General features: G+C 38.9%; 1 protein-coding gene across 1 annotated transcript in view; it reads right to left on the bottom strand.

The window, feature by feature from the left end:
* The window catches only part of COL6A5 (collagen type VI alpha 5 chain), an 88,472-nt gene that overhangs the window by 11,189 nt on the left and 60,639 nt on the right, over positions 1-16,644 (bottom strand). The window contains exons 34-36 of the mRNA XM_032409212.1: positions 15,551-16,210; positions 12,119-12,206; positions 9,265-9,473 (exon numbers count right to left, since the gene is read on the bottom strand). Coding sequence (XP_032265103.1) covers positions 9,265-9,473; positions 12,119-12,206; positions 15,551-16,210 — 957 coding nt within the window. The remainder of the gene's footprint in view (positions 1-9,264; positions 9,474-12,118; positions 12,207-15,550; positions 16,211-16,644) is intronic.

Consider the following 16,644-nt stretch of genomic DNA (forward strand, 5'->3'; position numbering starts at 1 on the left):
TCCTCATCTCAAGGAGTGCATTGGGCTTCACCCCAGTTCCTTCTTCTTGCCCCATGGCAGTAAGCTGGAGCAATCATAGGGTTTACTTCATTTGTTTTTGTCTCTCAGGGATCAGTCTTTCATTTCCTGATGTCCATTGTCTTGAAAATTATTGTTTCATGTGTGTTGGTGTGTAGAGATATAAATATTTATCTAATAGGTGAGATCTGGCGATTTTGTTTGAGGTGTTCCTATGTTCTCTTCCTTCTCACAAAAGGACTAAGAACTCATCATTTATATACCAGATTCTTCCTTTATCAATACATTTGTAGTAATTGAACAAGATTTTGCATTTCACAGACAGGTATAAAATTTGTGGGCTTCCCATTCCCCACTAGAAATCTAGTTTTAAATTCTTGGAATTGTTTATCAAGATAAAATCCCCTGATTAAACTATTAAATATGAAATTGGAAGTGCAGACAAAAGCATTTATGTCATATTCTTCCTTGCTGTGACAGCTATGTAACATACTTTAGCCCTAAAACATCACCATCAAAAACACTTCTAAAGTTCTTGGCTATAGTGTATTAGGCTGTGAAGGTCAGTCAAATGGACATTTCTGTCATGTGGAAGTTTACAGTCCTGGAGATAACTAACCACTACCTGCTCTGTCATTAGGATCTTTGTTTTCCAACTACAGCATTTTGGCTTCTTTAAGAAGACCAATCAACACATTTGGTTAAAACATGAGGAAAAGTATTTCATAAATGTTCTGATAGAAGAGGAGGATTGACTTATGTTAGTGAAATATTTTTTCATGCATGCCCATATCAAAAAGATTACTGCTTTTCCCCCAATTTTCTCTTTATAACTGAACAAAATCTCCATCCTTTTCCAAAGTACCCTGCAGAATTATTTTCTAAGGAGCATATTTTCGCCCACGAAATCTGTAAAAATAGGTTCTCTTCCTACTTACAGGATTAGCATGAGAATCAAGAAGCTAAATGTAGATTCTTATGGTTCGAAACTCTAAAATTAGTCAAACATGAAGCATGATTATTCTACTTTGAGTCGAAATTCATCTTACTTAGGGAGAGTCAGCCTTCAAAAATATTTTCTCTCAAGAAAACCTGGCAGGAGTGTGGATACAATATATCCATAGCTCACAGCAATGCTGTGTATTTTCTGGAAATGTCAGGGAGCCAAATTCCCATCTTCAAGTCTATGGAAGAATTTCCTCAGAATGGCGGAGGAGGAAAGGCTGGTTCACTTTATTGTGGAGGAGGCTTGGAAGGAATGAGGGATCCAGCTAGATTTCCAGGGAAGCGGCCTCAGAGATTAGCCCAACTTTGGCCAAAATTTAAGCCACAACACCATGGCTCCAGTAACTTTAGGGAGAAGTGGGGGTGGAAAGGGAACTTAGACAGAAGGGAGAATCTATAAGACCTGAGCCATTTGGACTGGGATTACGTATGCTGTAGAGTAGCTATGCTACCTTACATGGCATTTGTGGGAAACCTCAAGATATGCATGAGTTATCCAGTGATCTGCTTTGGAATTTGTCCAGGGGCCAAAATTAGCCATGTGTTCTTCATAGGCAAGCCACATGTACAACTGGGGCTACCTTACATATCTATATCTATCCACATTAACTGTAGATTAAATTAACCTTGTTTTATAAGACTTCCCATGAGGTTGGCAATGTTTTCTTTCCTGCTTTTCCACTGTCTGAGTATTTGATTGAGCATTCAGTTCACTTAGGTCTTATGCTCAGCTCTGTTCATGTCTTCTCTCATTTAACCTTCTGTAGGGCACTATGAGGGTGGAATTACCATCATTCCCCTTTTACAGATGAGCAAGCAGAAGCTTGGAGAGAGAAAATTACTTGGCCAAGAAATGACAGCTTCTAAGTGGTAGAGGAAGGATTTGAGCCCCACTCATGTAACTCCTTCAGAAGAACTGGTCCTCAGATATGAGGGTAGAGCACACATTAAGGGACATATTAACCACTTCACCAAAGGCCCTGGGACCTGGTGTGAAAAATGAGGTTCTTGGTCAATTACTATTCCTTCTGAGTGAAGCCACTAGAGGAAGTTTTCTTCCAAAAGCAGGCAACTATATGAATTAAATAAAATTTGCAATTTTTTCTTCTCTAGGCCTTGTAGAGCAGCAGTTATGAGCAGCACATTTGGAGTTTGTTTGAGTCCTGTCTCTGCCATTTGTTACCTCTGCGACCCTGAATCCCTCCATACTTAAGTTTCATTATGTAAAAAACAGTAATAATAAACTAATAAAACCTAATAAAGTTTTTTAGAGAATTAAATAAAGTTTGCACAGTGCCTAACATATCCTAAGTACTCCACAAATATAATTTTTAGAGGGAGATAAACAAATAGAAAAGCCCCAGACATCTGAAAATCCTGCCCATGTTACTATATTTCACAAATGAGAATTTCCATAAGAAAAAAATGCAGTCAACTGGTATTAGTGGAAGACAACTTGCACACGCACATATGCACACGTGCTCTCAGAAATGAGAAAGCTCATTCTGCTGTGTTTGTGAATGTTTAACTACAGAGGAGTTGGCAATAATTTATGTACCTCTCCATTTAACGATGCCGTCCCAGGCCTGTCCTCCCTCCTGTCTGCTGAGGTCACTGGCCAGGCTCTAAGCTGGGGCAGCAAGGGAGGGAGGCACAAGAATTTTATGCAAAGGGAAATACAGACACATTTAAAATTCCCTTCTTTTATTGTATGAGGTCCTCTTTCCCCCATTTGCCTAAACAAGTAGAAGAGACGGTCTTAACATAGATTTCATCCTCTTCCCCCAAAGATTTAGAATAAATATTTTTCTTGACCTAGACTTTTCTAGGTGGCACTTAGTCTGAAAGGCTCACTCTTGCAGTCTACTTCACACTCTGAAACAAGTCTGCAGAAGGTACCAGCACACTGAGAAAAAGTGACACATGCCTTAGGAATTATTTAGACCCAAGCTACCCAGATCTAGCATTTTGGTCTTTATGGTGTTATTCTGTGCTCTGGCTTTTGGATGAATTTATAAGCAGTTTATAAAGCCAGTTTATTCTGGCATTATAGCCTCTGGATGAGTTTATAAGCAGGAATTTTTTTAAATGAAATTAAATTTTTGAAATAAAATTGCACTACTGAAATTATTTAAAAACAATTCTCCCAGATGATGATGTGATTGAACTTATTCTCAAATTTGGCAATTGGATTTATTTCATCTGTAAATGCAGACAATGCCATCATCAGGCAACATGGCATACATAGTTAAAAGTTAGTGGGCATGGGTTTAAGTCCTGGCTCTACCACTTAAAGCTAAGAGCTTGAAGCTCGTAACCTTTGCATCAGTGTCCTCATCTGTAAAATACAAAATGTAGGGGTGCCTGGGTGGCTCAGTCAGTTGAGCGTCTGACTGTAGATTTTAGCTCAGGTCATGATTTCAGGGTCGTGAGATCGAGCCCAGTGTCAGGCTCTGTACTTGGCAAGGAGTCTGCTTAAGATGCTTTCTCTCCCTCTCCATTTGCCCCTCCCCCTGCTCCCAGGTGCACACTCTAAATAAATAAAATCTTTAAAAAAATACAAAATGTAATAAAATAATAATAATAATGATGATGATAGACTTTTTGGTAAAGATTAAATGAAATCATGTGTAAAGTGCTTAGCATTGTGCCTGGCACAGAGTTGTGCTAAGTAAGCAGTAGATTCTGTGGTTATGATTATTCCTCACACATTGTTCAATCATCAAGTGAGACAGTGCATATGGTGCTTTGAGAATTGCACTGCAGGGAATAAATATTGGCCCCCAAAGCATTCCATCTGCACTTTTAAATAAACTGAGTACTTTCTGACTTGTGTTATGCATTTTTTTTGTACACAGAGAATATACTCTGTCAGACCAAAAGCTCCTTGAAGACAGGGCCTCTGTCTGAGTCTTTAAAAAACAAGAAAACAAAAAACCACTCCAAGCCCCCAAAGAGACTAACTCAGGGCTTAACTCAGAGCAGGAGCCAATACATATTTGCTACATGAAAGAACATCTGAATAATCATGGAAAATCTACAAAAATGCCCAGTGTTTTCACATGGTAAGCCCTCAATAGGGGCTGTCACCGTCACCTTCATCTCGAGCACCCCCACTACCACCAGCCCACCCTCACACCCCCACCACTGTTCCCACCACCATCACCTCCCCACCACCTACCAGTATCACCACCACAATCATCACCACCCCACTCTCATACCCCTACCTCCATCTCCACCATAAACAGTATTGCTGCCACCAACATCTCTACCACCCACCTTTACCACCACCATCAGCAACAGCTAACACCTTCACCACCACTGTCTTCACTATCACCGCAACCAGCACCAACACTGTCATCACAACCCCCTCTAACACCACCACTATCACCCAATTACTACAAGTATCCAAGTTTTATTCCATAAGAAAGGGGTCCACATGAAAAAAAATGTCACTAGTATTCTAGAACATTACTTTATTACTTGCAATAAATGATTGCATGAGACATACAGAAACCTCATTTGAATTCAAATAGTCCACATACCCCAAACAATCATGTTGCATCAGTTTTGTCCACTGCAAAACCTTCATGGAAGACAACCAAAACTGTAATAACAATATAATAAATTCCCAAGTAAAAGTAAATGCAACAACCTCAGTCTATAGTTAAAAAAAATCAGGAAACTCAGTTTATTCCCCACAGAACTTCAAGGTGGTTGCGATTTCCTAAAGAGTTCATGAAACATGTCATTAAAATTCAGATATGACAATTTTATTACTGACCTCCTCTTTAGAATGTATACTGAAATGAAAGTAGGACATTCAGCTGGTGTTCCACAGGTGACTCAGAAGCCAATTCTGCTGAGTTTAAGTCCAGTACAGATTTAAATTTAGCAGAAGTCAAGATAATATATTCAAATTCAATACATGACAGCAAAAATTAGAAACAAGCTAAGTGTTCAATGAGATAAATAAATTCATTCATTGAAAGTAACATTATGAGATACAGAAAATCAGTATGAAGCTTGCAGCAATACGTAAAACGTATGACATAATATGATCTGAAAAGCAGGATCTCCAATTGAATGAAGTGATGTAAACCTATAGACCTATGGAAAAACCAAAGAATATATTCCACACTACAAATAGCTTTTGCTCAATTATTTGATTTGAGATTCTTTGTATTCAAATTTTATATGATATGATAGTACTTTTATAATTTTTTAAAAATTAGCAGAATCTTGAGAGTATAACGGGGAAATAGTGGACAGGGTGTAGGAATTGTGAGTCCCTATTCTGAATCTTCCTGAATGAACTTGCGGGCATGAAGTTTCTTCTAAAACTGGGTTTCTCCCACTATTGACAGTTTGACAGGATAGTTCTTTGTTGTGAGGGGAAGGTCCCGGGCATTGTAGGATATTTAGCAGCATCTGTGGCCTCTGTCCATTAAATGCCAGTAGCACCTTCCAGGTGTGACAACAAAAACTGTCTCCAGACATTGCAATATGTCTCCCAGGGTGGGTAGAGTGCAATTACCCCCAGGTGAATTTGCAAGAGGTGATCCCTAAATACCTTTCCAGCTCTGATACCCTGTGATTGAATCAAAGTCAAAAGACATATTGGTTTAAAAAAAAAAAGCTGATTTGTAGATCAGAATCAGATTAAAGTTAGAAAAATAAAAAATGTAAAACAGAGCCTCTGTAAATTCCCCAAAGCACAATTCCAGGCTAGTTGAAAGGGAGAGGTGTTACCTCCCATTTCTCAGTGAAACTCATTGAAAAGAACGTTAGTTGATGTTATCCTATGGCCTGAGACCACTTAAAACTATGAGTGAGCCCCAGGCTGAGTTTGGGTTGGTAGTTAACATTTCATTACAAATTATCTTGTCCTTTAATATTGAAAGTCAACTAACTATATCTTAAATATTGGTTAACCTAGTATCTTTGGTGAAAGTGCTAGGCTTGTCACTGGGTCAACATTGCAACTTAATTAGAATTAAACCACCAATTTTTCATTACATAATTCCATAGAACTATGTGTATTCCATTGGTAAGTAATTAAGAAGGACTGAATTTTCCAAAGAATTTTTATATTGCACATGTGGTCAAAATGCATGATATTATCTCTATATATTTAGATCTTAAGAAGTGTTTTTTTTTTAGATGTTGGATGGAGGGAAGCATGACTGTTCAGTGGTTTTAGATGAGTAAAATAATGAATCCTTTGGAAGTAGGAATTCCCACTTCTGTTCTGTGGTACTAGGTACTCAATTGAAAGCTCAGCTCCATTGAGAATGCAGAGCAAATCTGGCATGCCAAAGTGGTAGGATGAGCAGTGGTTCTTAAAACACAACCTCTATTAGAACCACCTTTGCTGCTTGTTAAAACTCAGATTGCTGAGCCCCAGCCCTAGAATTTCTGATTTGGTTGGTCTGCGATGTGTGCTGAGAAGCTGCATTTTAGTAAGTTCCCAGTTTCTGCTGATGCTGCTGGTACGGCTGATGCAGGGACCACATTTTGAGAATCCCTGGGATAGTGGATCTCAAATTTGCAGACATACAAAAATCACCTATGGTGGTTTTGAAGTTTCTAGGCTTTTCCTTGCCACTCACACCCCTAAATATGAAGCAGTGATTCTGAGGAGGGCTTAGCAATCCGCGATTATGAAGGACTTGCAGGTGATTCTGATACAGACTGTCCTTCAGCTGCTGTAAGGATTGGAGAAGGCCAGGAAAGGTGATGGATTGAAGATGAACTTGGAAATCAGAGCAGGTAGTAAGAAGCAGAGGGAGAAGCATAAGTAGAGAGAGAGTGATTGTGCTTCTCGTGGAAGATACACAACTCATTACCAGCCCACAGAACTCTGGAAACTATACATTTCTTAAATGGTTCAGATTCCTGACTTTTCCCCAAGACACTCAGTTCAAGGGCAGAAAGATCAGCCCTCAGCCGTAAGAATCACATAACAAATGAGGAACAAGCACGGCATATGGAGGTGCTTATGCAAGTTATCAACCTTTTATTTGTGCAATACATCTGGAACTAATCAAAGTTCATCTCTTAGCAACTGAATAAAATATCTGAACCACACAATGTACTCTCCGTGAGGACGGCACATTATATAGAAAGTTCTCAGTAGGTTTTGGCAACTGGCTAAAGATAAGGAAGGAAGGAAGGAAGGAAGGAAGGAAGAAAAAGGAAGGAAGGAAGGAAGGAATAGCACAAAATCCCTAGACAACACTTGTGATATGAAACTCAGATTTATTTTAGAAGTTAAAAAATATCTATTATCCTTAAGTCTGAGACTCACACTGTTTGCAGGCTACCACAACATTACATAATCCTCCAGAGAACTCCCAGCACACTTCAACCCACAGCAGGAGAAATGAAGTGGAGAGCGGCAACTAATAATCTACATTTTTTCCTAGTAGAGCCATGTACAATGATTTCTTCAGCCAAAATAAACCTTCCCCTGGCTACAAGTATCTTGCTTCCCCAACATCTGGTAAACCAAATGAAAAAAGTCTATTGTTACTGAGCAATGGTTGTTAAAAATGGCAACAAAGATGAATTATTTTTCTTTCTTTTTTTCTTTTTTCTTTTTTTTTTAGATTTTATTTATTTATTTGATAGAGATAGGGGACACAAGCAGAGGGAGTGGGAGAGGGAGAAGCAGGCCTCCCACTGAGCAGGGAGCCAGATGCGGGGCTTGATCCCAGGACCCTGAGATCATGACCCCAGCCAAAGGCAGATGCTTAACGACTGAGCCACCCAGGTGCCCCTCTCTTTTTTTCTTAAATATCCAATCATATCTGTCTTTTCCTGAAGAGATTCACATTTCTGAGTTATTAGACTTTAGAATGCTTACCTCTAACAAAATGATCACAATTGATAATTTGGTATTCTAACCCTGCCAAACAACGTTGTTGTTTTTTTCTTTTTAAACCAAACCATAATAAATTCCTGTACCATATCATTGAAATGAACACCCAAAAGAAGAAATATCTTATTCTCTTCTTTAAGCTATGTCTATATGATAATAAAAATTGTTTAAAATATACACACAATTGAATGCCTTGATGCCATGGTACTACAGACATTCGGTTTCACTGCACTAACGTCTTTTTTTAAGCCTATTTTTCAACTAATGATTGACTTTTTTATTATTAATTCTAGCTTCGAAAAGTCAGTTAAAGTTAAAGTGCAAATATTTATATTTCATAAATAGGGGGACAGTGTGGGGATGAGAGTGTTGAACCCAAGCAAAAGAAAAGGTATTTATCCAAGGAAGTTACTGAGAATGTATGTCATTCATTCTTAGGAATAACTGGCATGAAATTGGCCCCTTTTTCTTTTAAACTTGCATCATCTAACAACATACGTGATACTTCAGACATAATGCTTTCAATGCTGTTATTCTGGCCAAATGAGCATTTTGGAAGCCTCCACATGCATAGCTGGAAATGGTTGAAGTCTGTTTAGAATGTCCTCCCTTTTAATGAAAACACAGACAAAAATCCTATGTATCTGATTTGTTTGAAACCTATTAAATTCTGCCAGAAGGTATTCTTGCTTTGCCACTCAAATGTATAGAGCAGGCAGAGAGACAGTCTGTGCTCTCTCATTTCCAAGTACCTCAAAAATACCATACCTTCTCATGCAATCAGAGTCCGAGGCACTGGTCCAGCCAGCTTTTAAAGTGATTTTAATCCTTCCTTTACTCCGATGTTTTCTGTATTGTTTCCTTCTACATCACACTAACCTTCTAGAGAAATCTTAAGCCTGGTGAGAACATCAGGGACATTTCTTAGAGCTCATATGACTGGTCATCTCAGTGGTGCCTATCACCACGTAAACCTTCATTTTCAACCAAAGCAGTGGCTGTAGCTACCATCTTGAACTTGAAAAAATTTGCCTTAGAGAACAGCCTTCATTTACTTGATTCTCTGCTGGTATTAAAAGATGAGGACCTAGGGGCACCTGGGTGGCTCAGTCATTAAGCGTCTGCCTTCGGCTCAGGTCATGATCCCAGGGTCCTGGGATGGAGTCCCACATCGGGCTCCCTGCTCCGTGGGAAACCTGCTTCTCCCTCTCCCTCTGTCCCTGCTTGTGTTCCCTCTCTCGCTGTTTCTCTCTCTCTCTCTCTCTCTGTCAAATAAATAAATAAAATCTTTAAAAAAAAAAAAAGAAGACGAGGACCCCGTTATTTAAAAATTACATCATAACTTTTCGTTTCCTTACCAGAAGTTAAACTTGCAATTTCTTCAGAATCCTGACCTTTTTCATATGTGATCCTTAATTCTTGTGGCATAAGCATGTGGCTTGGTATGTAAGCCAAATGGTTACTTCCATTGTCCTCCCACATGAAGGACGAGTCTTTCCCAGCACTTAATTCCTGGCCAGTGAAGCTGTTCTCTCCTGAAGAAATCTCATATGGCTCAGGAGTAAATCTAGCAGATAAAAACAAAAGTTTTAGGTGAATCTTGGTAGCTTTGGGGAATGCAAATAAAATATCTCAACAATTTGATATAGTTACTTAATCATTTCTTAGAAACAAAAACAAGTGGTAAACATCTAGATTCCTTTCAATAAAATTATTCATTAAGATTTGTTATTATTAAAAAGAATACACTGATAAACAATTCCCATTTATCCTTTCTTTTCTCTCATCTGCTTATAGCCTAATAACTATTATTTTGGAATAAATTGAGTCTGATTTGCCACAGAGTTTTAGATAAATGACAAGAAACTCGATCATAGGTTATTTGGAACAACCATACAATCTCTCAGATTGATGTCACTCCCCATAGAAAACAGAGGAAACAGAAATCGAGAACTACTCTGAGAAGAATAAGACTATACAGAACTTATCTCATTGACATCAGATCTCTTAAAATGGTGCCTACATTTACATTTTTAGGAGTTTAAGAATTCGCTGTGATAATTTGAGAATATGTTTTTATTTATTTATTTATTTATTTATTTATTTATTTTTAAAGATTTTATTTATTTATTTGAGAGAGAGAATGAGATAGAGAGAGCACATGAGAGGAGGGAGGGTCAGAGGGAGAAGCAGACTCCCCGCTGAGCAGGGAGCCCGATGCGGGACTCGATCCAGGGACTCCAGGATCATGACCTGAGCCGAAGGCAGTCGCTTAACCAACTGAGCCACCCAGGCGCCCGAGAATATGTTTTTATTTAGATGATGTTAGAAAACATAGTCAATATAAGTTGATTCTTATTTTTATTCTATTTATGCACCTTTATGTCATTTCAATGTCCATATTCACATTTGTATTTGATACTAGTATTTGGTACCTGGCAATATTACTTTAACTGTTGGGAGTTAATGAGGAAAGGGAAAAAAGTCAGACATAATACATGAATAATACATTCACACCAAGCTAAAACCAAATGATATGACACACAATATGAATGACAATTCTGCAAGAGTGAAGACAGCAGTGAGGAATTAAGGCATCATGCAACAGAGTAGGCAACCTGAAAGCAGGCGTACCTCTGCAACATGCATCATATTTTACATTTCTTTTACCAATATGTACCATATTTTTTCAGTTTTCAGGAATTCTATTTTGGCAAAGAAAAATCATCCATTATTGAATTAGTGTTTTAAATTTGTGTTTTACTGAGTTTGTTTGGATTCGATGCACATTTATTTTAGTCTGATAGTTGCACAAGAACTATAAACAGAGTATTTGCAGCTATATTTATGTTTGTACATGTCTGAATAACATTATAATATTTTGGGCGCCTGGGTGGCTCAGTTGGTTAAGCGACTGCCTTCGGCTCAGGTCATGATCCTGGAGTCCCGGGATCGAGTCCCGCATCGGGCTCCCTGCTCAGCAGGGAGTCTGCTTCTCCCTCTGACCCTCCTCCCTCTCATGCTCTCTGTCTCTCATTCTCTCTCTCTCAAATAAATAAATAAAAATCTTTAAAAAAAAAACAAACAAAAACATTATAATATTTTGTCTGCAGTTCTGTAAGAATTGATTTGCCTTTAAATGAATTTATGACCTATTCAATGCTGGGAAATATTGCTTCACATGACATCAGTGCCATATTGTTCTTCAGGTGTTGGCTGCTGGACACTTCCTTGCTAAACTACCAAGTGAATGAAATCTGACATTATAGGAATATGTACTTGAATGAATTCTGAGCACACTTCATCCTGCCATTGTGCTTCTGGATGTGTGTAAGAGACCTTACCTATTCTGAGAAGCTCTCTGCTTAATTGCAATCTGAGAGGAAGAAGTAATTATGGGCTTAAATCTGGGTTTTTGCAAGACTGCAGTTAGGGATCCAAGCTTGGGGAAATACAGAGAAGCAGAGAGAAACCAAATGGGCCACTCATTCTGTTTGAGGTTCAAGATTTATTCAGATTAATTATTTATATTGTTACTTAGGATACCATTTTAAGAAAAAATACTTATATGTGCAATTACATGGTGGGATCTTTTATGCTATCTTTTGTGGGGGATGAAACAATGAATTGTATGTAACCCCAGACTTCAGTGAGACAAGACATTGGGATAAACTGTAATAACTGCCTCCACAGAAGTATAAGAAGGTACATGAAAGTAAGGATTTTCAAAGTAAAAATGGGCTTCAAAGAGGAGATAGCTTCCATCAGGGCCATGGGCATTGGGTAAGCTTTCACTGGAAGGGACAGGGTTCCAAGTGGTGTGACCCAAGACCAAGGAGGGTGAAGCAACTGTTCACACAAGGCAGACAAGAATCCAGTGTGGCCAGAATTGAGTGTTGATGCTGGGGAGAGATGGGAAGTGAGGTCGCAGCGGCTGAGGCTATATTGTAGGTTCTATTCTGGGATAGATTTCAATGTGGGAATTGCTCAGGAAACCATGAACTGAAAGGCAAAATTGTAATACAGCTCATGAGGATGTTATAGAAACATCAATCCATAAAGCATCCTTGCTGTGTAGCTTCTGCTACAGAAAATGGAATACATGGGAAGACTTTACTTCAGAGACCTTATTAGCTCCCTCAACCTAATAACTGCCATCAGCAGTTATACACCCAAGCAGTCGCTTGTAAATAGAAGAGATTTCTAACTTACAGAAGATCACTATTTTGATAAGCCTCTCCTCTTGAGATGAGTCTACAGGCATTCTCAAGCACTGGTGGTGGGTACTCATTGAATCCTCCTATGGAGAGAGCAAAGTTAGAGTTAGGTTTTTAAATCAGAAATTATGTTTGCTAAGGAAAAAGAATCCCAAAAGGAATCTTCCTGAAGCAATCAATGTCACTAAAATATTTCAGCAAAACTTGGCTGGGGTGGAAGCAGAAAATAGTAGCAACTAGAAACAGCATTTAAAACTTGATTTTAGAGTGTTTTGCAGCCAAAGAATTACTAGGCTCATGGAAAACAAACCTCCTCAAATTGTTCATTTAAGGTTAATTGTGATGCAGAAACACATGATTTCCACATGCTCAGGCTAACAGAATCTAAGGGAAATTTTATTCTGAATCTGTTAAGCTTTTCACTCAGGTTTATGTTAATAGAGCAAACACAGAAAGGGTAGCATTTTATTACATGCTGCTATTTCTGTTCTTCCATACCCATTAACACCAATTTCCTAGGAGGAAAAAAGTATCTCCAGGTATTTCCAAATGTTTGGGGGGCCAAAATCATCCCCAGTCAAGAACCACTGCTCTAAGAGAGTTTCTCAAACCATTTGTGGGGAAGGTATTTTATTCCTAATCCTTTGCAGACTGAACACTTGTGGTTTCTATCTTGTTATATGAGACAGAGTACACTGTTCATGCACTTGTATGCTGTGGCAATGTCAAATTGCTACCCAATTCCATGAAAATATCTCAGAGAATGTTTGTGGTTTTATAACAATTGTACTTCTCTAGTTCTAAGATGAGCATCCCCCCTCCCCCGCCATTTCTCTGAAATGAGACTAAGTCTTCCAATCAATCGCATCTGCCAGGTGCCGTTAGTAAGGCAGGAACAGTGCTAGAGGAGGCGCTGCCTGTGCATGTGGGAACAGCAAACATGCCGGTACCAAAACTTGTAGAATAAGGGTAGTAGTTTAGGAACAATCCCCGGAAGTATTAGTAGAGGGGTCTTTTAACCACTACGAACCAAGTGGTTATGGGAAGGCACTGAACTGGATATATTTACCAACACTGGGCAGGTGGCAATCAAAAGTAAGCTAGCTCTAATCATTGCAAAACCTAACTTAAGAGCCCAGCAAGACCCGCTTTGAATTGTTTTATAGAGTCTTTTAAAAGTGCTGTGTCGCCATCAATCTTGATGACATAAAGAACAATACTGCATTGAACAAGATAGATCTCAGTGAATTGGAGTCAAGAAATAGCTCACAGGAGTCCAGTTTTGAATGTGAAGAAGTCCTAGGAATGCCCCCGCCAGTCTATTTCATACATATTCCCTGTTCATGCATGCACAAGAGTGACATCTGCCAGTCTGTCTAAAAGAACTCTTCAGTTACTATAAAATACAAAACTAGAGTTTGCAGATAGGCAAGTTGGTAACAACATTTAATTGGAAGCACTTTTTATTTCTTTTTACATAATATAATGGTGTATCATACAATTGCAGGCATTTAGAGTTAAAGAAATAACATGATATTCCCAAGGGGGAAGTTACTGGATTTTGCAATCAAATATGAGTTACAGCAAAAAGGTGGAGCCCTCTCTGCAATGGAGAGTGAATTGTCAAGATATTGTCATGATGGTGCTATTGGAGATTCCTTGAATACCAGGGCAACTTTGGACTTTAAAGTGTGGTAGGTTTGGTTCCAACAGAACCTAGGTCTAAACCTGGTAGAGTCCCAGAAAGAACAGGTTCAGCCCTGATTCTGTGGGATGCCCTAGAGGCAGGGTTTCTCAACTTCAGTGCTATTGACAATTTGACAATTCGGCCTGTATCTTTTTTTTTTTTTTTTTTTTGCTTTGGGGGGTATCCTGTGCATTGTAGGATGTTTAGCAGCATCCCTGGTCTCTACGTATGAGAGAGCTCTCCCTCAGTTGTGACAAAAAAAAAAAGTATCTCCAGATATTTCCAAATGTTTGGGGGGCCAAAATCATCCCCAGTCAAGAACCACTGCTCTAAGAGAGTTTCTCAAACCATTTGTGGGGAAGGTATTTTTATTCCTAATCCTTTGCAGACTGAACACTTGTGGTTTCTATCTTGTTATATGAGACAGAGTACACTGTTCATGCACTTGTATGCTGTGGCAATGTCAAATTGCTACCCTATGACCCAGCAATTGCACTACTGGTATTTACCCCGAAGACACAGATATAGTGAAAAGAAGGGCCATATGCACCCCAATGTTCAGAGCAGCAATGTTCGCAATAGCCAAACTGTGGAAAGAGTTGAGATGCCCTTCAACAGATGAATGGATAAAGAAGATGTCATCCATATATACAATGGAATATTACTCAGCCATCAGAAAGGATGAATACCCAACTTTTATATCAACATGGATGGGACTGGAGGAGATTATGCTAAGTGAAATAAGCCAAGCAGAGAAAGTCAATTATCATATGGTTTCACTTATTTGTGGAACATAAGGAAGAGCATGGAGGACATTAGGAGAAGGAAGGGAAAAATGAAGGGGGGGATTCGGAGGGAGAGATGAACCATGAGAGACTATGGACTCTGAGAAACAAACTGAGGGTGTTAGAGGGAAGGGGGGTGGGGGGGATGGATTAGCCTGGTGATGGGTATTAATATTAAGGAGGGCACGTACTGCATGGAGCACTGGGTGTTATATGAAAACAATGAAGCGTGGATCACTATATCAAAAACTAATGATGTATTGTCTGGCGACTAACATAATAAAATAAAATTTAAAAAAAAGTTCGCAAATGCTTATTCTCAATTTCTGTATTTCTCTCTTGCAGAACAGTTTGTGGGTATTACCCATCTAATGGGTGACATTTTGTAGGGCATTGGCCTCAAGCCTTCCTACTCAAAGTGTAATTCTTGGACCAGAAGCATTGACATCACTGGGGAGACTGTTAGAAATGCAGAATCTCAGGCTCCACCCTGTACATACTGAACCAGGACTTGTGTTTTAATAAGAGTCCTATGTGACTTGTATGCTTATGCTCTTCTGGAACAGCACAGGTCTATGCTGCCTTTAAACCTTCATACAGGTCTCCAGGGCATGCCACGGTTGAAAATAAACTAGGTGCAGTGGGCAAACTTTTATGTAAATCCTCATCGAACAACTGCTAAAACTTCCTTAGGTTGAGCAGGTGTGGCTCTAGAGAACTCCAATCACTCTGTGCGTTTAGTGCTGAGATTTTGTATAAAAGACATTCTATCATGAAAAAGGTCTCACCACATTAGGACCAAGAAAAAACAAAGTATAAGCAGGATGTGTCCCATCCCTGTCCCCATCTCACCATCTAATTTGTATATTTGGGTTAGCTATAGATTCAAAGATGTGTTACTATTAACAAACACTAATTTATTAAAACAAAGAAGAAAAACAAAATAATGACTTACGTCTGATTGAATAAACAATTGGCTTTATAAACTTCGTAATATAATCCAGATCTGGTTTATGAATTCTCCCAAGCTGTATCAGATGGTGATCAAGTGGGTAGCTGGCTAACTCCTCCATGTCCTCCTTATATGCAGAGCCCAGGGAAATCACAAATATGACATAGCCTTGACATTTGGCCCTCAGAGTCACCTTCTTTAAGAATTCCTTTCTCTCGTGATATTCTCCAGCTGAGATCACAAAAATGACCTTGTGTTTTCTCAAGTTTGGTGCTTGTGGGAAGAGGTTCTCCACAGCCCATAGTAGGGTATGGCCAATGGTGGCTTCTCCTTTTAGCTGTTGGAGGGAAGACTGGATGTGCCTCTTCATTAGGACTCCGTCACTGTAAGTTGTAAATCCAAACTCTGTTTTCACCACACCCTTCTTTCTCCTAGAACTATCCCAAGGAGAATAGCTCAACAAGGCAATCCTATCACCAAAGTCAGAGATTCTAGGGTCTGATGCAATATGGAAGTTGTCAATCATAGAGCTCACCAAGGTTTTCACAGCCTTAAACTCATCATTTGCTATAGTCTGAGAATTGTCTAAGAGGAAGGCTACATCCATGTATGAATTTTCAGGTAAAAAAATCTCTTTGATGCAATCATTTGGAAAACATTTATCTGAAAACACAGAAAGAGACTCATGATTGGTTCAATGTCTGCACAACAAGACACTGTTGTTTGAGATCTTTTTCAAGTGATTCAGTGACAGATTACCAAGACTTAATAATCTGATCAATACCTCTTTAATCTCACATTATTTAAATTAATGAAGAATTTTCAATGTCCCAATATTTCTGTGGCCACGAGAAGGCAATTTGGGAAGGTCTTTGTAGAAAGCAGATGTAGGTAGCATGTACGCTTGAAGTCTGCAAGTCATGTCTAAACTCATTTAGAAAATATTTTCAGTATTTTAGAGGTTTTTGATACACACTACCAAACTGTCCCCAAAGAAAATCCACATCAATTGGGATGGTATTCTAAACCAATTTCACATTCTCTGGAAGCTCTAAATATTACAGAAATTGAAACCCTGATGTATAGTGTTGGAAGAC

Source organism: Phoca vitulina, unplaced genomic scaffold (genome assembly GCF_004348235.1).
Source record: "Phoca vitulina isolate PV1807 unplaced genomic scaffold, GSC_HSeal_1.0 scaffold10, whole genome shotgun sequence".
Classification (NCBI taxonomy): Eukaryota; Metazoa; Chordata; class Mammalia; order Carnivora; family Phocidae; genus Phoca; species Phoca vitulina.